Below are 22,216 nucleotides of genomic sequence, written 5' to 3'. Positions count from 1 at the left end.
AGGATCCGTGAAAAATCTTGGAGATTCAAAAAGAGTTGTCGTTGCTGAGTTATTATTTATTTGAACTTGTAACTGTGTATTTTTTTCGTTCAAAAAATATCAAGTAACGTTTTGATTAGGTATAAAACTTTGCTTACCATGCATTAGTTATTGCAATATACTTTTTTTTCTAGTTTCTTTAATTACATTGTTTTTCAAAAGCACTTCAAAAGAATCTGTTTTTGTCGTAATAATTAGGATTAATGCTAATCAATAGAGATAGACTTGTCTTATCAAACTCGTTAAGTCGGAAAACAATAAGAAATGACAGGGTCAAACATTGAGGTGATTACAAAAAAAACTTGACCCGATTCCCGAGTACAGCTGATATAGTAATTTAATCTAAATGCGAAAAGCATTAGAATACACAAACTATTTATATTCCGAGTCGATAACTGTCGGTTGGAAGCACTGCTCACGTTTGCTTTATTTTGCTTGTTGCATACAAAAAAAAAAAAAAAACAAAAAAAAAAAAAAAAAAAAAAAAAAAAAAACATTCAGAGTTGTCGCAAAATGAAATGTTTTTGTAAACTGTTTATTAATTTTTCGTAGATTTCTTCATATAGAATCCTGTGTGTATCTGTAGATAAGCAGATGTAGGTGTGTACACTTGTGCGCTCCGAAATGCCGGCAGCATTGGGGCGCTGTATATAGGGAGGGCCCCTGAGACGGAATCATTCTAAAACAAAACGGAGAACGGCCACGGCTAGGCGGTAGGCGCTAGTGTCGCTCGGCATGGCCGCCTCGGCTTGATTCTCATTCTTTCAACACAAGCAGCATCAGTGCAGCCTCGCGATCGGCCTCGTTCGTTGTTACTGCTGCCACCGCCGCTGATTGTGTGTGTGGTGGTGTGTATGTATATTTTGTTGCTGTTGGTAACCTACAGCTCTGCTAGTCAAGTATAGTCAGTGCCAGTGAGTGTATATATTGTAACGAGTAGTGTTTGTATATTTATACATGTGTGTATTGTAACTAGCTATACTCTAGCTAGTTGCAGCAGCCAAACATCAGGCGTCAGTGTTACATCAAACTTGTGCGCGTATAATATCGTCGTTGCACTTGGTGTTTGCAGTGTATCGATATTACGTAGATAATGCGTTCGGGTAGTACTTGTAGGTATTGTTGATGTGCATACTCTTATAAAGGGACGCCGACGCAGACACGCGGACGTTGGTTAGTGCAGATGCCGTTGACCCGCGGCGACGACGCCGATGTTACAGTGCGTACATATATAACTCGGCAACTCGACGTTGCTGGTGATGCCTCCTTCTGCAGCTGTACACTACTGTACAGCACTGTGTGCAGTGTAGCCCGGTGTAGCCGAATACGCCGACGTTTTGATTAGTATAGGTGTATAGTTATTTCGTATCAACATCCGTACAAGTAAACCGTCCCTTAAAGTTCTGTTGTTGTTGTTTTGTGTTGGTTTTGGAGCAGACACGTTTATTTTAGGGCCGGCACTCTCTGCTCCGAAATTTTACTAGTGCAAGTGAGTGCTATACTGCTGTGATTTGGAGCAACCTTCTGCTACAGCTGCAATATATACAACGAGGAGTCCTTCAATCGAGAAATCACGGCGCACGAATCGGCCGGGGAAGAGGAGAAGATCAGTTCAGTGAAGAGTAAAAGTGTGTGTGTGGTGTGCTCTCTCTCTCTCTCTCTCTGCTGATGCTTGGGTTATATATACATACATACAAGTATATAGTGGTGGAGTTGGTGTATTCACCTGTTCTTTTTTCTCTCGCGGTGTGTTTGTTGTTATGATATTCCGTTTCAAGTGTACAGTAAGTAATCAAGTATATGATGCAGTTCAATTAACGCCAACGATAAAATGATACCCTCATACTAAAGCAAGTGTGTTCGGGGTTGTGGGTGTAGATATTACACCCGTACATTCTGTATACCTTGGTCATCTTCCTCTCTGTACGTAGAGCCACCGTCAAGAGCCCTGGTGTCTTTCTCGAGGGGCTGTATTATAATACACGAAGGTATATAATATATCACAATAAGAGAGTATAATACTTACTATTGTGCAGAGACTCGGACGCTCTCCTCTCCCGCTCTTTCTCTCTGTGTTGTGCGTAAAGTTATATATATACATATACAGAAGCAGACGTCTCTCGCATTTATTCTCTCTCTTTCTTTTCTACTTAGGTACATATACACAGTGATATACGCGTAGGTATACACAAAATAGCAGCTTCGGTTGATTTAATCAAGTCCATCTCTCTCTCTCTCTCTTTCATGTCGCTGTCGTCCGCCTGCGCCCTATAATGTGCAACTCTCTCCTCCCTTTCCCCTTCTATATAGTAACAAGTGCAACGGCCTCGATCCTCTTCTGCTCTCTCTCCTCCTCCTCGCGGTCCGAAATATTCGCCGCACCAGTGGCAGCGGCATCGTCGTCCGGGCGTGCGCGCCGTGCATATAAGTATATACACGCAACTCCTCTTCTTCCCTTTTCCTCCTCCTCCTCCTCCCTTTGCTCTTTCGCTGATGCTGTGTAGCTGATACCGGCTGCATAGTCATCGCACGAGCACACAGTGTGGTCCATATGCTGGATATGTATGAAATAGTAAATATCTAAGCTTAGCGCACGCAAGCCCTTGTTCTATTATCATAATACATCGCTCACCCCCTCACCCAAAGCTCCGTTTGAAGGACCATTGAAGGGGGATTGAATCAGTTTCTCATTTGCAAAATTCCGGTGGGGGTCGCGGAGCAGAGATTCGTTTACCGGGTGGATGATAAGAATGCACGGACTTCAGGGTGCGGGGTTACATTATACGGAAGTGGCTTTTTCGGGGTATAGTCGTCTGCTTGATTGATTGATATTGCGAGTCTCGTTTACACCGACAAAGCGCACACGGGTGTCGGTGGCTTTTACATTTAATTTACCTCTTTCGCACTTCGACATACGGGGGTTGTATCGCGATTTAAAGCTTCGACGCGGTGGAGTTTTTCGGTATACTTATATATGAATCAGCTTCTCCGGTATCTACCGTAGAGTTACGTTATCAATTGAAATTTTTCATGCCACTCAATTACCTACTTCCGTTCCATGTGCAATGATGTATTATGCACTATTGTTTGAAGGAGCGAGCGATTGTATGGCTTATAATAGCGCAACGACTATTAACAACAGGCGATTCGAGAATAATATAATAAGAAAGCGCGTACGCGATGAAAATATCTATTGCCTTCCCATTGTGTTTGTAGTGAATATGCATTGGCACACACAGGGCTGGGGCAGTATTAGCTGTACTCGGATACAACAGTGTAAAAGTTTTTTTTTTTTTTTCATACGATACGCCAAATAGAATTTGAAAAAAAATAATAACAAATGTTATGCCAGAGGTGACTATAAACATTTCTGAAAAGTCTTTTTTCTTATCTTCGTTGTGTACATGATAAAGTATGAAAAAAAAAAAATAATAATAAAACAGTTAAACGTGTGCGACAGCGAATTAAAACACAAACAGACATTATGTTTCCAAGTGTACAATTGCTTGTCATTTCGTTCATAAACGTCGCAACTTCTTTATCTCTTGAATTTAAATTCTGCGATAGCACTGGCTATTATTAAGACTATACGAGTGGCACAATTAAGTATACCCATTACTTTGGAGTTTATCAGTGCTGCAAGTTTCTCTGTCGCTTCGTGCAAACTCGAGTATAGTACTCAATTTTATTAACCTGATGTTTACATATTTCGCTCCCATACCACCGACAGCGCGAACCTTTTCGGCCCGTGAATGAATCACAAACGGGAAAATTGCCAATTGATGAAATAATATGAATAAATAGAGAGAGAGAGGGAAAACCGAAACTCTATGTCCACCGCACACAAATCTAAGAGAAAGAGAGAGAAAAAAAAACATGTACAGTCATTCAAACGTATGAGAGAGTGGACTTTCTTTGGTAACCAACACAAATAAACATTACAGAGCCCAACTGGGGTGTGTTGCGTTAAAAGTAAGCCGGTGTCTTTATCGCGCGAGAGAAGAGAAGGAAAAGAGAGCGTCGAGCGTATATATTTTGTAATGATGCAAAGGCACTTCTCTGATGCTGCTCTGACGTGCTCGTGTGTGTTGTTGTTACTGTCAATAGTATGCCACAAAAAAAAAAAAAAAAAAAATAATGTCCCGTGCGTGCACTTTTCCCCGCTGAAGCCGCGCAAGTGTGCATGCAGCTTGTAAAAAGCGACTCATCCAACCTCGATGTGATGCTTTACACGTTGTTGGAAAAATGGGGGCCACACTTTCGAGATGCATAGCCGGTGGTACAGAGGGAGAGAAAAAACGAGGCTTTCAGGTTGTGTCCACGCCGCGGACGGGGCGTTTTACGTGTTTCTTTTGAAGCTCCGCACCCCACAGCTTCTGCTTCCCCTGTGAAGTTGAGAGGGGTCTCTCTGAGAGGAGGGTCCGCGGCTCCTTTCGAAAAACGGGTACGACGAATTTCGGAGTTGCGCTCGCGATAGGGGGATTTTTTGGAGCGTCTGATTTCGCTGGAATGCGCTCGGCAAATGTTTGCCCTCGGGATGACGCGCTTATCGAAAAGGCCTTGTATATATCATATATAGAGAGCCAATCGATTTGATGTTTGCCGGCGCGCGGTCCCATGATTTCCGGATTATTCGTTTTGGCAAGTATACCAAGTTGCTTGAGTGTGTATAATGTCTTAAAAAATTCTTCGAGTGAATAATATATCCGGCCACTGGTTTTCGTTCCATATAACGAGTATCTGCAAGTTTTTTCTTACTTATGGAAAAAAAAAACGGTTGGACAGACAGAAAAACATGGTATTTTACAGGGAAGTTGTGTGTTGCACGCTTTGATGAACATGCAGTGGAAAAAAAAATTTACTAGAATCAAGAAAACATTTATTTGAAATAGTTCCAAGCGAATACACTTGGAAAAAATATTATTAATAAATGAAAATACTATTTTGTTTCAAGAGAATACCTATACTTGGAGAAAATTCTATGGCAATTATTTCCTTGATTTAAAAAAATTTTCATTCTGATTTTTTTTCTCTTTATCTACGCTGTTTTTCTCAAAGGCAAGAAAAAAAGCTTTACTTCAACTCGCACATCGATAATATATTACCAAGACTCGAGTGTCAAACTGAAGAAATAGCTTGCACGAAAACAGAGCACCTTGAAATCAGTGGATGTCCTTCTGATACTTTTAATATTCTGTCGTATGACTTTTCGATCGAAAAAACGATAAAAAAAATCCCAGTTATGCCCCCTTATCGCTCGCGTTCGCACAATCGTATGATCGATAAAAAAGCATAATATGCCGTCAAATAACTCCGATAAAAGTCTGCTGGCCGAAATCGTCACGAGAAAATCATCCGAAACGCAAACAAACCCACAATGCCAAATGATATAAATAACGACCGGTAAGAAATAAACAACCCCGCGCACGAAAATAAAATTCACGCGGTGTACGAAAAAAAAAAAAAAAGGAGCTGCAGTCGCGTGACGAGGTAAAAAAAGAAAAAAATCGATCGCAATCCGCGCTGTAAATAGCAGTTGCGCGTGCAGCTTTTGCGCGAAATTGCACGTCAAGCTTCGCCCGGCGACGATAGAGGGAAAATCAGACGAGCGAAACCAGGTATTTAAGGGAGCTTTTTTCGGAGCCCACACGATCGCTCGCACACACATACACGCGTATAAGCTGGCTCTTGTGCTTTTTGTCCATACAATTTCTTGCCGTACGGCCAACTATACACGCGACTCTCGAGAACATTGTTCCCCCCGACGAGAAAGCCAGTCTACTAGTCATACCACAATAGAGACACTCTCGCGCTCGACTCGTCATTCCGCGGCGCGTAATTGCGCATTAATATTCGTAATCGACGCTGATGCCTGTGTTTTTTCTCTCTTTCCTTTCGACTCCGTCCTGATGCCTAATTTGCATTTAAAACGCCGGGAAATGAATCGTCCGTTCGGAGCTCTTTGCTGCTGCTGTTTGTGTGCCCACGTCGTTTTCCGATATCGATTTCGCAATCCCGATATCGAGTAGGCAATCCGCGTTTCTCCCACTGACTCCAATGAGTACACGGACGAAACTAGCGAATCGATACACACTACACGACGCATTGCGTGTCTGGATCTTTTTTTTCTCCTCACGTAAATTTACGTGTATTTGTCGAATGAAAAAAAAAACATTCCCAACTCCCCTTCGATGATTAAATTATTGAATGAAAAAAAAAGAGTCAGTCGCGTTGCGTAAGAGGAAGAAGAACAATAAATAAAACACTCGGTTCTAGTTTTTTTCGCGATTTACGGGGGTATTATATAAACGTACAGTGTATCGTTGGCATAACTTCCTGCGTGATTCCCTTTGGTTTCTCAACTCCCTGATTTACGCTAATAATGCAACTTCACCCAGTAAAAAACTGGTGTCGCGCTCAAACGAAAAAAAAAAAAAAAAAGAAACGTGCATCCGCAGCCTCAGCTCGACTCGATTGTGCGAGCGGAACCTCGCGGCAAAGGCACCGGTTGGAAAATGTCAATCCGCGATAAAGCTTATCGGCGAGAAATTTCCCCCGAGATATACGCGCACGCACTACACGGACTCTGAAGCCAAGCGCTCGCCATTCGCGAGGCACGCGAGGATCGCGAGCGATTTCCTCCACGGCACCTTAAAAGAATAAAAATAAAAAATAAAAAATCTCCGAAACCCTCGGGATCGGCAAGCCAAGTCAAAGTCGAGGGGAAAAAGGGGTGATCATTAAACGCCCATGCGGGGGAAAAAAAAAGTTGGTGCGATCCAATTAAAATTGGCGCGCGCGCCTCTCGACCGCTGCCGCGTGCTTTTATCGTATTTGGTATATACATGTATACGTGTGCCTTCTGCTTCCGTTGTCGGCGGTATGGCTTTTGATATATATTAAAGTCGCAACATCGTCAAGCGGAAAAATCGCATGCAGAGCATTATACGAAAGTGTGTACGCGCATCGGTGGTAAGAGGCCGACTTTGACTTTGACTTTCTTATAGTGTACGTCGATGTGGGGTCTCGAAAATTCATTACAATGCGTATGATGTACATACAGGGGGTGGGGGTGGATCCACGTTTCCTGCTGATGATACTATATAGGCTTTGAGGTTCTCGAGTCCGGAAAATTCAGTAGCTCGATTGCGTGGCTCACCTTCGCTCCTAAAAAAAAGTCGGGAGATCAAAGCGTCCTGGAGCGATTTATTTCTCGTTTTCCGTCAAATTATCATTATTATTTTTTTATTACACCATCGTAAAAAAAAAATTTTGTCATTTCACAACGTTACCCGATTCCTTCGGAGAGCTATCGCAAAGCGACAACTATGGTAACCACATCAGAGAATAATGTCAGCGTTTACGAAAAAAAAAAAAAAAAAAGGTACAACGACAGTGCTTTGTATACGTTAAAAAATTGAAACTACTTGACGTATAAGGTATATATAGCAGTAACAACGCACACACGCGCGCGCGCTCTCAGAGCAGCCCGGCGAATTGCAGTCATGCCCATTTATTCCACGAAACTTACCTCGTTACGTATACGCTGCCCCCCCACAGAGAAAGAGAAATAGGCGACCCGAGCCATCAGCAGCGCGCACGTAATACCATCCGTACAAGTATATATAATTATACGAGCGCATGGTCATCAGAGAGTCACGAATCGGAAGTCGGAGGAGCCGAATATAGCTACGAAAAAAGAGGAAGAAAAGGAAGGAGACATCAGACGGGGAAAAAAGGATGCCAGGGCCAGGAGGAGGAGGAGGCCACGAGAGCTTCCGGCGATAGCGGCGACGAGCCGAAGAGGTCCGCGTATACATATAGGTACACAGGCGATGCGCCCGACGAGAGTATAGTCGAGAATGACAGGAGGCCGGGAAGATGCGCGCGGTAAGATCGAGTAGACGAGGACGGCCTCCGAGCTGCTGATACGTGTACCGTTGGCGAAATTTCTCGTGCCCTCCGTGCACAAATGGACCGAGGTATGTCGATTCGCGTGAGCAACGTGTACCTGGTGCCGGGTAACAACGGCGGTGGCAACAACAACGAGGCCAACAACAGCGACAAGTCGCCGACGATAGGCGACGGCAACAACGACTCCACGGCCCAGATGTTGAACAATCAGTTGCGCAACAGCCAGTACCACCATCATCACCACCATCACCACCAGAGCACGAAAACGGTGACCATAGTTGCCACGGCGCCCCAGCGGAGCAACAGCCTGGATTACCTCAACTTTGAGGAGAAGAGGCAGCTCATCGCCTCGTCGCTGTCGCTCAGCGATTTTTTGGCCCACGGGCCGGCCGCAGCTGCCGCGGCTGCTGCCAAGGAGGTCGCCGCCAGCACTGTTGTCATTGGTGAGTCTTTATTTATTTTTTTTTTTTTTAGTTCAAAAGTTGGTAAAACATTTTTTGCGTCCAGTGGACCGTGACATTGGACCTACATGGATATACTTTTTTGTTATTCATTGATGTATAGCCACTTCGATGTATACCTATATACCTACGGTCTAACCCAGTTAGCAGTCAACGGCAACCTGTTCTCGAGACTCGATTTTTTCTCGCTACCCGATCCTCCACTCGATTGTGCACTATACGATGTTTTTCTTCTTTTTTTCTGCTTGGCTATCTCTCGTCCTTAATCGAAAACAGTGTGACAACAACAACAACAAAAACGTCACAACGGTGCTGATGCTTTTTCTCATTTTCCTTTTGCGAAAAAGAAATCGTATCAGTGATCGGGTTTTCTTACCGACCAAGCGGGGACCCACACCCTGCCATGCAACGTCGGTCGCTGCGCTCTCTCCCAGCCTCCCACCTCGTGCGTCACCGCGCTCGGCAGGTGGCACTCACTCGTGTACGAGGGCTCAGCGAGGACAGTCGCACGCCACGCTAGAGAAGGAGAGAAGAAGAAGACGACGATTACACGCCGAAGCGACTATCCTTTGTGCCTTTCTTTTATTTACAGCGTTGAAAGCATTTTGTAATCCCCTGCGAAACAAATAAAGCAGTAAAAACATTCATTTTCCCCCATCGATGAACAATAATTTGTTCGCTCTGTTTGCTTTTAGCTGCTGGTATTTCTGGAATGGTGTTTTTTTTATCATTAAATTCCATTGTGTTAGGATACTTGCGCTTAAATCACGTCCCCCAAGTCTTTTTGTTTCCTCTGTATAGCTTACACCATATATCTATACACTACAACTCCATACGGTGTACACATAGTGAGTTTGATGAAAAAAGTGTTTCGACAAGGCTTGTAACGCGTTAAACCCTCCCGTCGTAAATCTTCCCTCGAACGAAAATTTCAATCATCTCCGGGAGAACGTGTACACGAGGATGCATGACGAAAAAAAAAAAAAAAAGAAAAAAAACGATCTTCCGGCAAAACAGGCGGTATAGGTACATGTATATACACCGGACGAAAAGGAGAGACGAGCAGCTGCATGTATAAATATGCTATTACTTTCGCTCGTATACACACATGTATAGGTACTTGATATATATACATGCATCACTGTGGATATTATCGGGAGCGGTGGTGAAGAAGCATCAGCAGTGACGGGAGGGAGTCCCTCCCGCGCCTTTCGCCACCTTCGATTTGGAGTCAAGGAACTTAACTCCCGAGCCGGTATACGTGCCTGCTGTACAGGATCAGTCATTGGTTGAGTAAACAGAGTCGCGTGCGTATACTTACGGTGCCTCTCATTTTTTTTTTTTTTTTTTTTTTTGCTCGTGTACAGAAGCTCCTCTTTATAAGTACTTCGCTAATGTTGATGATGATGATAATGATGGTCGAAAAATCGACAAAAGTTTACACGCGCAGCAGTTGAACCCCTTCCTACTCGTTGGGGCTTTCTTTTTTATAGTTAAACGATTCTCACTTTACGGATTTTCCGATGCGAGTGCTTAGCTTGCGGTTTTTTTTTTTTTTCCTAAAAATATTCTAAATCAATTGCGTGTATACTGATAGTTGATTTCTTCAAATATAATTCTATTTACGCATGTATGTACAACTAGGTACGAGTTATAACTAATGAACAGTTTATCCGCGGGATGACACCTAATAATGACAAAAAAAAAAAAAAAAAAAAGTTGGCGCAGTAGTAGCACATCAGCGATGAATAATGAATGGAGAGAAGCGAACATTATTATAATCTCGAGGACGCGCGCTGAGTCAGGGATGAAGAGTGAGAGTAGAGCGAGAGTACGGGGATGAAGAAACTTGGTGATATTCTATGAGGAACGATACCGCGCTTAATGAGCTTTTATATATTATGTACAGGTACTCCGACAAGAAGAAGACGACTGTACCATTTACAGTGGCGAGTGTGCCTGTGTATGTTTTATTGATTCACTATCCATCAGTCAAACTTGAGCGACTCGTAGTTTCATCCATTATTGTAACACAATACGTTTTCAATTTTAGAGAAAAAAAAAAACCCAATGGAATATCCCTTTTTTTTTTTCTTCGATTGAGATGTTATGTAATACTGCAGTTCGACTGGGTATTGGAAAGAAAAAACGTCCGCTTTGCATACCTGTACGTCGAGTCATCGGCAAAAATAATCGCAGCGCCTGAAAACGTTAACCGAGCACTGCTATAACGTCTAATACACGAAAAATGCCTCTACATCAAAAGAATTGATACAAATACATGTGACGTGTGTTGAAAATAACACACCAGGTACGATGTAATACACGTATAAACCCTTTTTATATGCATCACACGAGTTTGCGCGCGAGGAACACTCGACAAGCAGTTAAAAAGAACCCACGATCAGAGCGTCCGTCCCCTTCCGCTTCGATCATCATAGGTACATGTATGTATGTCCAGTAAACCCTAACCACAGAAATTTCCTGCGAATCATTGAGACACTACACCATATACATCGTCACAGACCTGACCCGATATGCCACGAGAAATATCGAAATCACTCCGTATACTTGATATACAAATATGTATGTACATGTACTTGAAATTCTATTTCGATCATTATTATACACTGAGAGAAAAAAATAACAAAAATTATTTAAAAATTACCACTCCGCACAGTAAATTGGATGCAAATTGGCAAAAAACGAAAAAATTATTAATTTTAATATAGGAAAGATTATTGTTTTAATAGTAAAAATTTTAGTTTGAATAGTAAAAATTATGGTTGGAACAGTTAACATTACCATGCTGGAACAATAAACCTTACACGGATCGGTTGATAAATTTTATGTTCCCGCATAAAAATTTTTTCTATTCTAACCACAATTTTAACTGTTAAAACAACAATTTTTACCGCTAAAAATAATAATTTTTCCCTTTTTTGCCATCTTGCATCCGATTTTCCGTGCAGAACGGTGATTTTTGCTGGAATTTCTCTGCAATTTTTATTATTTTTTTTTTCTCCCAGTGATAGCGACCACAACATATCATTAGCGTGCTATATGTATATGGTCATGGAAAGCATCTTACATTACATAGATATACGTGCAAACGTGTCCGATCCTCTTTCGTCGATTTTCTCAAACAATTCGCGAGCTATACGTGCATAAGTATACGCGCGAGTGAATCACCAATTGATAGCCAAAGCGGAGAGCTTCCGGCAAATAATTGCTGGCTGTACGAATCAGTGTGTGTGTGTGTGTGAAAAGGAAGCTTACGTGATCGCGTGTAATCAGCGTATATCATACATACATATATAGCAAAGAGTATCACACACAGCAAGTGCGGAAGAAGAAAAAATCGACGCGTACTCGTAATCTCGCTCGTAATACCACATACGTATACATACCTATATGAGATAAGTACGTACTCACGCGTTTGATATCGGCTGCCGATGTTGTTGAGTGAATTTTACGCAACATGGCATGTGCATATACATATACTTAATGTTGGGTTTATGGGTGCAGATAGCCAGCGCGTGCCTTGGCCTCTTATGCGACGTTGCCAGCAACACAGCAGTCAATCTGTACCGATTGCCGATCTGTCGGCTGATGGTGTGTATATAATATGTTGTTGTTGTCTGATCAATAGCGAATGCTCTCCTGAACTTCAAAGGCACTCGTGCTCTAGCATACATCGGATGATAATGTGATTCTGCTGCGCATTTTCAGTATGAAAAATCTATGGTTTTTTTTTTTTTTTTTTTTTTTCATCGGTTTCATCGGTTGGTAGCTCGACACCCACGTAACCAAAAATTGCGTCAATAACAATAGTTGACGTTCTGCCTCTTTTTCCTATCTTGAATCGATATAGTTATTTACGTAACAAGTGCGGAAAAGACGATTTCCCGCACGAGTTGCGTACAAGTTTTTTCGCAATGTGTGAGGAAAATAGGTACAAAATAGGTTTGAATTTTGATTTCCAGTGTGTAGCAAAATTTTTTCCGGTGTGTGGCAAAACCTTTTCCACACACCTTTTCCGCACACTGTGCGGCAAAAACCTTTGCCGCACACTTTTTCCACACACTGTGCGACAAAAACCTTTGCCGCACACCTTTGTCGCACACAATGTGGGAAAATCGATTTTCCACACTAATACCAGTGCGGAAAACACCCATTTTCCGCACACTATTGCGAAAAATAATATATGTTCGCCCGCAACACCACCACCACCACCAAGAACAACAACAGTATACGCTATAGGCAACTCTCGGTTTCTCAAAATTACCGCTCGTTTCGCAAACCCTTCCTCTTCTCCACGAGCGCGCTATTTTAGCTCCCAACCCTCGGAGCAATTAGTTTGCCCGCACATACGTATATGTACCCACGCGCAGGAACACCCAAGATTCAGAAATCGCGCAATCGAGGAACGAAAAAAAAAAAAGAATTAATAAATAACCCGGCACTTATCTCTCCCCCCCCACCCCCACCCCCTCTCTCTTCCGCCGCAGCGGCTGTTATTCTCCTGTTCTCCGAGATTCCGATAAAAACACAGGCGAATCAATCAAGTGGGTACGGCACGCCGCCGACTACTAATTTCCCGGTGGTGCGCACATGCCCGTCGCGTGACGCAACGCTCGAACGCTACGGATGAAAGAGCCTCGTTCTTCGTTCCCTCTCGTCTTCTTCTCTCGGGACGCTCTTCCTTTCACCTAGACTTTCTGATCCTCCGGCTAATGATAATCATAATAATATCCCCTTTCTGTCCATTATAGATGTATATAACAGGTACACCTATATTTTATACAGGCGCATCAAGAAGGTCGTCGCGCGAATAATTGTGGGATTTTAGCTGCTGTCCCTAGATAGGTGTGCATATTATACGTAACCCGTGTGTGTCGTAATAATGTTCATGCACGAGAGCACATGCATGCATGCTATACCTATACTGTATTTATCTGCTTTTCTCTTCTTGATCCTCTCGCCGAGCCTTTCGCGTATCATATGTATAGTTTGATACGTTTTTTGTGCCTATATGCAGAATACAGATTATATCTTTTGTGAGAAGATAATTTTTTTTTTCATCTTTCCTTCACTTTTTTTACTTTAATTGTACGCAATTGGTCTGCATCAGAGTAAAAATTATTCTTTTTTTTTTTTATACATCAGATTTCATATTACAAAGGTATGTTTGACCTTGCGCCGGTTGATCCATACTTTGTCAGGTGTTGCGATAATCTTTTTTCTACGAATCATGTCGTCAGATACGGCGGGTATTGACTATACAGGTCGAGGGGCTTATCGGGTGATTCACACACTCAATCGTCGTACCTTGTGTGCTTTGACGCGACAAAAGAGCTCAATTATGATGAGGAATAAAGTATATTTTAATCTTGATGAAAAAAAAAAAAAAAATTTACGAAACGAGAAACTACTGCCTCCAGGCACCGGTATAAACGACATTGGATTTCAGTCGCCCATGTAGATCTTCCTCCCCCAACCCTTTGACTCTACTCGCTCGCGAGTACACACGCGTCCAATTAATAATTCCCATTGAAATTTGAAATTAATTTTCCTGTACCCTCCGCGTGTGTGGTACACACATTGTATTTTATATTATTATGTCGCCAATACGCGTTTGCGATGAAATTAAACACGCGTCCCCCCCCCTCTCTTCTCTTGGTCATAATAACTACTCTCGTATATACACAGTTTGACAACGAAATCAGAGAGGCTATGCGCGTATTTTGATTCGTTTTTTATGCCCACTGGACATTTTTTTCCCCTCATTTCCGTTTGATAGGGTTACATTTTTTTTTTGTGAATTCCAAAGAGACCGCCCGAGGCACACGCCAGAGTACATGGTACACGTATTCGAGAAACGTAACCTGTGCAAAAAAAACAAAAAAGTGTGTCCAGCGCGCTCGCGGAAATTGTAGGTAAATGCAGCCGGCATGCGAGCGCTATACCTATTTACCATTCACGCGCTCCCAACAGTGGAAGAGAAGGACATAGAGAGGTATACGCGAGTCCAAGAGAGGAGGGTGTGGCGAAAAAAACAAAAGAGTGCCGGAGGAAACACGTGCGTTCCGCGAGGAGAAGTTAATAAGGAAAACGGGCTGTAAAGAACGAGGAAGAGAATGCGGCGTGTATATCCTTGGGAACGTATGTATTTACGCGAGATGCGCCTGGAAGTGAGCGATTACGCGGATCGGTACACTGCCCCTTTTTTCTTTTTTTTTTTTTACGAGCGCGTGGCGAGGGAGATTTATGTACTGGTGTTGGGTCCACGGAGGAGGAGATGATACATATATTATGTCCGCGTTGTCGGTCCCTCTCGGAGAAGGTCGAGGATTCACATGAGCCGAAATACGTTGGCTGGCTGTCATTGGGGAGAAATTGAAAGAAATGAGTTGTAGGTACGTGTCCAGCGCAGCGCTGATTGACCCGAGACGGTGAAGCTCCGCTTCTAGTCTTTTGACTTGAGTGTATAAATCAAGCTTTCATGAATTCAAATCCAATCGCCAAAGGGAAGCGAATTTTATTTTTTTATTTTTTTGTATTTTTTGTATTTTTCGTCAAAGGAGGAAGAGGAATGTTGTTTGAGAGGAAAGCGGAAAAAGCACCGGGAGAGGGGGAGGAGAAATCACGGGAGACCCAAGGGAATAAAGTTTGAGGAGAAAAGCAAGGGACGAGCATGAAAGAAGAACGAGTTACAGAAAAGTTGGGTGGTAAAGGCTTTTTTTTTTTTTCCTTTCTCTCTGTTTGCCCGCTATAACTTTGCCGTCTCGAGGATTAATCTTCCGTCTTTTACCATTGTTATATATATATATATGTGTGCAAGGGACACTTGCAATGCACGCGTATATAGCTCGAGGTCTTTGTTGTTGTCGTTAGCTCTTCTTCCTCTCTCGCGTGTGATGAATGCATGTCTGGTTGGATGAAGCTGGTTGCGCATATACGTATATACCTTTTTCTCCCTCCTTCTCGTGTCAAAGACTCGTTGTCGAGTCTCTTATCAGTTTGGCGGTGTATTTTATTATTATTATTTTTTTTTTCTTCTTTAAGAGGGTGTCTGTAACTCTGACTGCAAACAGTCATTCGATCTTGTTTATAGGGTATAGTTCGTGTACGGAAGCTCTTCTACTCCTGTGCTTACGAAGACGAAGTTATCAATTTTCACTTTCTTCGATGGCGTACGAATTTATTGCTTTAGCGATGTGGTGATTGAATTATTTTTAATTTATTTATTCGTTTAATTTTTTTTCTAGAGTAAACGACATCATGACTTGATTGTCGATGAATTAGTTTGATACTATTAAAAGCGCGTGATTGGTAGGTATATTGCTTACTTGGTCCGTTCACATTTATGAAGGACGATGCGCCATTCAAGATACACATGATTGTTTTATCAATGTGTCACAAATAATTTGCCTATAAATACGTATTTTCTCAAACGTGAAAAAAAAAATATCGAAAGGGAAAAAGCTTACGCATACTTATAAGCATTGAAGTGTAATTTTTCCAGCATAAAACACGCTTAGCCACCCGAAGAATGAGCCTCGAAGTTCATTTCTTGGGCATACGTCTCTTAAAGTATTTGCTTATTACTTTCACACACACACACACACACACACACACATATATTACACAGAAAGACAAACTTTTCTTACGTATTTCCCACTATTTCCCTCGAGGATACGAGAAAGAAGAATATACGTACAATTTTTTTTTTTTTTAATTTTCTTTGCAGTGCATTTTTCCGTCACCTCCTCTTTTATTTTTATTCTCTTGCAAGTGAAAAACTTGGTTCGATCTATTCGACAACTTTTACTCCTCAGCAAAATACCAAACCGACGACTCGAAATTTGATTTGATATATGAACGGAGTACAATCAACCGAATAGAGAGCCAGACTCAGACCGCAACTTCCTACTGTACCCATACTGAATGACTCCATTCTTCCACCAGATTCCTTGGCATGACAATATAGACCCTCGAGGAGAAGCATCAGGGAGGGAGGGAGGGGGTCCCAATTAACTTCTAATTTAAATTGGCTCGACTTTAAACGCCGCGCGCTCGCTTCGGAGTTTGTTTACACTCTACTCCTCCTCCTCCTCCTCCTCCTCCTCTCGCGCACCATTATGCGCACACAAGCTTTTCCGCTTTCCTCATCAGCTTCTCTTTGCTCGTGTGTGTATATGAAAAATGGCTTTTCTCCGTGACTGAACTCCTTCGCGTCGGAGTTCCCCCGCTACATATATATATTCGTCTACTGCACACACGACGCGTCTATAGCAGAGGGATGGAGTTGAGGAACACCGGAGGTGCTCTCATGGAAAATTCATCCCCTCATTTCGCGGTTCTTTTCCGTGTCACGCGCGCCTCGGCTCTTCTCTGTTTCCCTGGAAAACACATCTTCCTCCAAACGCTTTTACCATCGAGCCTTGACCGCTCAGAGATTATACTACAGTTTCGGGCTACATCTTGTCAAGGTTTTTAGCCCCCGGTACTTGTGTCTTTTTGACAGAAATGCGTGGGAGGCTACGTGAAAAACCCGTTTTCCGTAATTCGGACCAGCCGAGTTTTTCTACTTGCATACGTGTACTCGGAGAGAGTTTCATGTTGATGATATCTCTGAAAGAGTATCTCATAGGTGGTACACGTTTTCGAAAAAGATTTCGTCGGGCTTTTTTCGACGGATGTTTGGCTGACTCGTTTGAAATTTCAAGCAGGTACATACTTTATGTTTCAAAACTTAGACGTTGTAACGGGAGCTCTTGAAAAATATTATCATAATTTTTTTTTTTTTTTTCTTTTTTCACTTAGTGTAAGCAGACACGGGTCCCTGACGGGAGTTTGACGGATTACTTACGAGGTAAACTTGAAGTACAGGTGATAAAGATAATAAAAACAATCCTTTCAGTAAATCAGTTCTCTTGTGCCCAAAAATGTAACAATACTATTGCAATCCTCTCGTCTGTTTAAAAAACTAAAAAAACTGATCGTATACGATGGCCTCCGCGAAAAGCAAAAAAGCATATAGATAAAAAAAAAAAAACAGAATTGCACGGCCACGGTGTCCCGTCGATAGCTTTTCAAACGGATGATGATTTATGAGTCAGGCGCGCGTGGAGCCTCACGTCATACGTGTAATATATATATACGCGCGTATCCTGGTAAACGAATGTGTACATTGTGTACGCATACTCCGTGACAGTCCACGGTTGTTTCAATCCTCGATTTCACCATCGAAGCGCAAGATCGCGACACCCTGGCGTCGATTTATGTTGCTGCACGGCCACGTGCACCACCTCGAGGAATGTGATACCTGTGTACGTGTATCACTACAGCGTATATGTATGCACAAATGTACGTTTTGCGCCATGTGTGCTTCCCCCCCTCTTACTTCGATATTTTTCCTTTTTTCGAGCAAAGCTCCCCTCGCTCGTTAAATATATACACAGGAGTACCGATGAGCCGTAGTTACATGCACGCCTGTTGTGTTTTTGTTCACTTTTTGTTTCCCTCCTTTTTTCGCTTGAACGCAAAGATATAGGTATATCCCCGCTCGTTTTAAAGTTCGCGTATATTTTATTTCAACTTTTTATTTTATGTTAGCTTTTTTTCATTTTTAATATCGAGCTCCGTGATGTACATCCTTGCGTACACTCGTACAGAAGAAAGAAATTACCTGCAGCAAAACAAAAAAAAAAAAAAAAATAGAAAAACGTACAGCGTCCGACTGTTGGGAGAGAGAATACTTAAATGCGTACACACCGGCAGCGCATCATTGGCTCGAAAAAAAACGGCAACGTTGCTAGCTCCGTGGGCATAAAAAATATTATACCTTGTTGTTGGTGGAGCAAAAAAAAAAAAAAAAAAAAAAAAAACGCCAGAAGGTACCATTTGGTGAACTATGCGTTGAGGAAAAAATTCTCGCCTCCCTAGAGTCGAAGGTGCAACTAACCGTACTTCCCGCGTCTTATGACCCTACCCCCCGCAAAAACTTCCTTTTCCGTACATTTTTTTTTTTTTTACTGTACGCTGTACCCCCCCCCCCTTTGTCGCTCGCAATCCTCGCGTTCTGCTTGCACTTGGCCTCCCTCTTGTTTCTTTTACTACCAGCGCTCGCGAAGAAAAATAAGAAAGGCGCTTTTCAAAGAGCCGCCCCGGAATTTCGGTGTACCCGCTATCGACCGGCTCTTGTACTGCAACGCTGTAATATTCCCCACACTCGTGGGCGCTCGCGCGCCGTAAGTGATGCCTTCGGCTTTCGCGTATACTTATATATATGTGTGTGACGCGAGCTGCGTGTAAAAATGGCTCTGTAGCACGTGTAGCCGCTCGTGTATGCGTGGGGGACAAAGGGTCCGCGACTTGGAGCAGGTGCGGCTGACTGGACGGCGAAGCATGTGTTACTTATATTCTGTATTATTCTCTGCTGTCTTTGACTCGTGAATGTATATCATATTTAACTACTTGGAAGTCTTTATGAGACGTACTCGTGTTTCATTGCCACATTTTATCATCACAGTTGATCTTTTTTATCCTGTGGTTGTACACTGCAGCTTAACAATCGCTTGTATTTTTTTCCGAGTATTTCGGTCTCGTTGAAAAAATATGGGAGAAAAGAGTTGGTGCTCGAAAAAGAGTTAAATCGAATTTTGGCCTTTTACATGTGCAAAGTCAAGGCTTCGAGTTTTATCTCGCTTCGTAAGTACGTGTGAGAAGGAAAAAGTCGTAACGTGATAGAAAATTTCGCCACGTTTGTTTTTCTCAAGTCCACTTTAAGGTATGGAGGTAGAAAGAAAATTTAAAATTCCCCTGATGTCGTAACTGTTTGTCCAAACTCTCATTCACAGCATTAGCATTAATTTAAAAAAAATAATAATAAAAAAAGAGAGAGAGAGGACAATTTCCTTTGTTACATTGAAAAATTTACGAGAGCACCAATTCTTTTTTTTTGGTGTAAAATATGCCAATAAAAAATATGGCCAATGCAATAAAAAAACATTTTTTTTATAAATCCGCATCTCGATGTATTTATTCCAGCTTTCCACGCAAAAAAGCTCAACTCGTTGGCATAGTTTTTTGTTACTGGAAATATAAAAAAAAATAAAAATAAAAAAATCGTCGCGGGAGGGAAGGAGGGCTCACGCGAAAAAGTTAAAACCGGAGCTCAGCCTCACGCGAACAAATGTACATTAGAAACTGGATCAAAGTGATGGAGCAGCTGGTGCGCGCTAGAGCGATGGAAACAGTATAGGTACTGTGCCGTAAACGAGTAAAAGAGACAATGGGAGTACCACGACAATGACGGAGAACAACGCCCTTGCGACGAATTTCGAGGTTCGAGCTTGTCATTTTCGTTTTTTCACTCCCATACTCTCTTTTTCGCTCTCGTTCGTTTGCAAACGTGTTTTAATGGTGTGATTGGGCTGGAGGAGGGCGCGTGGTAATTAGGACGAAAATTTTTTGTTCCCTCCAATCGGCAAACTTTAAATTGGGCGAGGGCGAGAGCGACGCGCTAATTGCAACAAGTGAAGTGATTGGAAATTTATTTGACTCGGGGTTGGGGAAACAAAAAAAACACCAAAACAACTCTGGGATTGTAAGAATTGCTTATTCGTGTTACGTTTTTACTGCATATTCGTGTTTGAAATAAGTAGTGGTCGATTAAAATCTTTGGTGTTTTTGTGTTTCGTCTGACATTAATGGAAGCTGATTTTGTTGAAATATGATTTATCTTTTTACCCAACTTTTAACCACAGAACAGATAACTTCATTTCTGGGATGGTTAGATCCTGACATAAGAAGTATTTACTTGTAAATCATAAACATTCATTGCTCAATCATATAGAGTCTGAAGTTGCGTGCCATGATGCTTCGATTCACACTTAACTCAGCCTCATGATGCATTCTGAAATTCATGTTCTAACATCAAGATTGTATTCCAAGTATTTTTTAGCTTTTCGATCGACAGTTCAATTTGACCAACGTGTAAAAAAAAAGAAAGAAAAAAGTCGAAATTCAATTGCAAATTCTTCTTTTAACTTTGAAGTTGATCAAAAGAAGTTTGAAAACTCGAGAAAAGTTCGAACCGGTGCAACCGTCTTGCAAAGCGCTTCAAATAACTTTTGTAGCGAGCTGTTGCGCGAGACTTACTCCGTTGTCTGACGAATAATAAAATTGTCCCCCCTTTGACGCGTCCTCTTTACTACCTCATAAATGCAAGTACCGTAATTTCCAACAAAGTCTTGGAAAAAAAAAAAAAAATACCGACTTTCACCCGTGCTTCACCCCGAGGGCTCTATACACTTCCCTTGAATCTCAAAACACTCCGACTGCAAATAAAATATGTTTCGCGAACTCCCCCCCTCGAGTGGCAATTTCCCGCGAGTTATACGTATACCTCCAACTTTTACGCCCAAAAGATTCCATCCTATCCTACCGAGGAACCAACAGTGGTTTAGATAAAAAAATCAGAGTCCCCATCGCGTGCATAATGTGTACTTATTACCTATATCTCAACATGGTGTCATGTAATATTATATAAACATGCCCACGTGACGATGCATCAAACGACACATCACGTCAAAGAAAAGCTTTCGCCTTTCATCTCAAAAGCCCCGGGTAATTAATTGCACAATTATTATGTAGAGCAAATTTTTGCAGCAGCAACAATGGCTCCCAGAATCGTCGTCACAATCTGCTTCGCTTCCGCATATTATATACATCCCAACAGAATATACTCTCTCGAGAACAATGGCCGTGAAAGTCCCCATGGTTGGGCATGCACGCACATATATTTATATGCAGGAATCTCATTGATAATGGGTTTAAAAAAAAAAAAAAAAAAAAGAAGGCAGGAGCTCAAAGGGGGCTAATTGAAAGTCTGCTAGCACAAAGTGCCTCGGCCATTGTGCGCGGGGCTTATATACCCATGTGAATATATACATATGTACACACGATACACGCGACTCTAATTTTTCATGTGGCCGTCCGGTCCACGCTTTTGTGTACGTATATACGAATCGAGAGAGGTAGGGGGGGGGGAAGAAAATCGCATTTGTTTTCCACAATCCGAAACGAATAGGAGGGCTCCCCTCGCCCTGAATGGCTACTGCTCTTTTTGTGCTTGGAAAGTAGCTTTGGCGAGATGTGTATGGAATGACGATAGAGAGAGAGGGACGCGGATGGGACAGGACTACACACATAAGGGAATTTGATCGATCGAATATCACTTGGCTCGTTTCGTTCGAAATATGTAATACACAAAAGTACTTGCTTGCATGGATAAGAATCAAAGCTCGCGAGTGCGATGATGATGACGATTGTTTTGCATGGCGCACTTGCTTATTTTAACCGCGGTACCTACTACTTGATGATTAGACTCGAAATTCAGTTCTCCTCGGCGATTATTCATTACCACGATTGCGTGAATATTCATTCGCTCGGCAGAACTCTGTTCTTCTTCTTCTTCTTCTTCTTCCTTTGGTTTTCCAAAAAGTTTGGCAGCGTTTCAATTGCCCATCCGGAGCATGAGTGTATAGCCTTATTATTCTTTGGAAAAACTAAATCGTACCTATGTGGTTGCTGGTTTAAAAAAGAAAGAAAATGATAACTCGCCCGCCACCGCTTCGTTGATTCCTCAGAAATAACTCGAAAGGGAGGCTTTTCCGAGCGAGGGAAGTTATCTCCAAGTTCGCGTTTCCGAGATTAAATCTTTCCGGGAGAGCACATAATATATAAGGTACGCGTCACTTTGTAAGTCTTCAATATTGTTCCCCGTGTCGGGG

The 22,216-nt window shown here is 42.2% G+C and overlaps 1 protein-coding gene across 3 annotated transcripts in view; it reads left to right on the top strand.

Annotated features, from left to right (window-relative positions):
• The first annotated feature begins 905 nt into the window (after nt 1-905).
• The window catches only part of LOC106637783 (phosphatase and actin regulator 3), a 142,181-nt gene continuing 120,870 nt past the window's right edge, over nt 906-22,216 (top strand). For all 3 annotated transcript variants that reach the window (XM_089592809.1, XM_089592808.1, XM_089592807.1), the window contains exons 1-2: nt 906-2,027; nt 7,600-8,396. In XM_089592809.1, coding sequence (XP_089448935.1) covers nt 8,012-8,396 — 385 coding nt within the window. In that variant the 5' untranslated portion in view covers nt 906-2,027; nt 7,600-8,011. The remainder of the gene's footprint in view (nt 2,028-7,599; nt 8,397-22,216) is intronic.

The sequence above is a fragment of the Copidosoma floridanum genome, unplaced genomic scaffold, assembly GCF_036245765.1.
Source record: "Copidosoma floridanum isolate Cflo_tuat_1 unplaced genomic scaffold, Cflo_Japanese_pri ptg000019l, whole genome shotgun sequence".
In the NCBI taxonomy this organism is placed as follows: domain Eukaryota; kingdom Metazoa; phylum Arthropoda; class Insecta; order Hymenoptera; family Encyrtidae; genus Copidosoma; species Copidosoma floridanum.
Note: the sequence above shows the minus strand (reverse complement) of the source record. Positions and strands in the feature narration are given on the sequence as shown.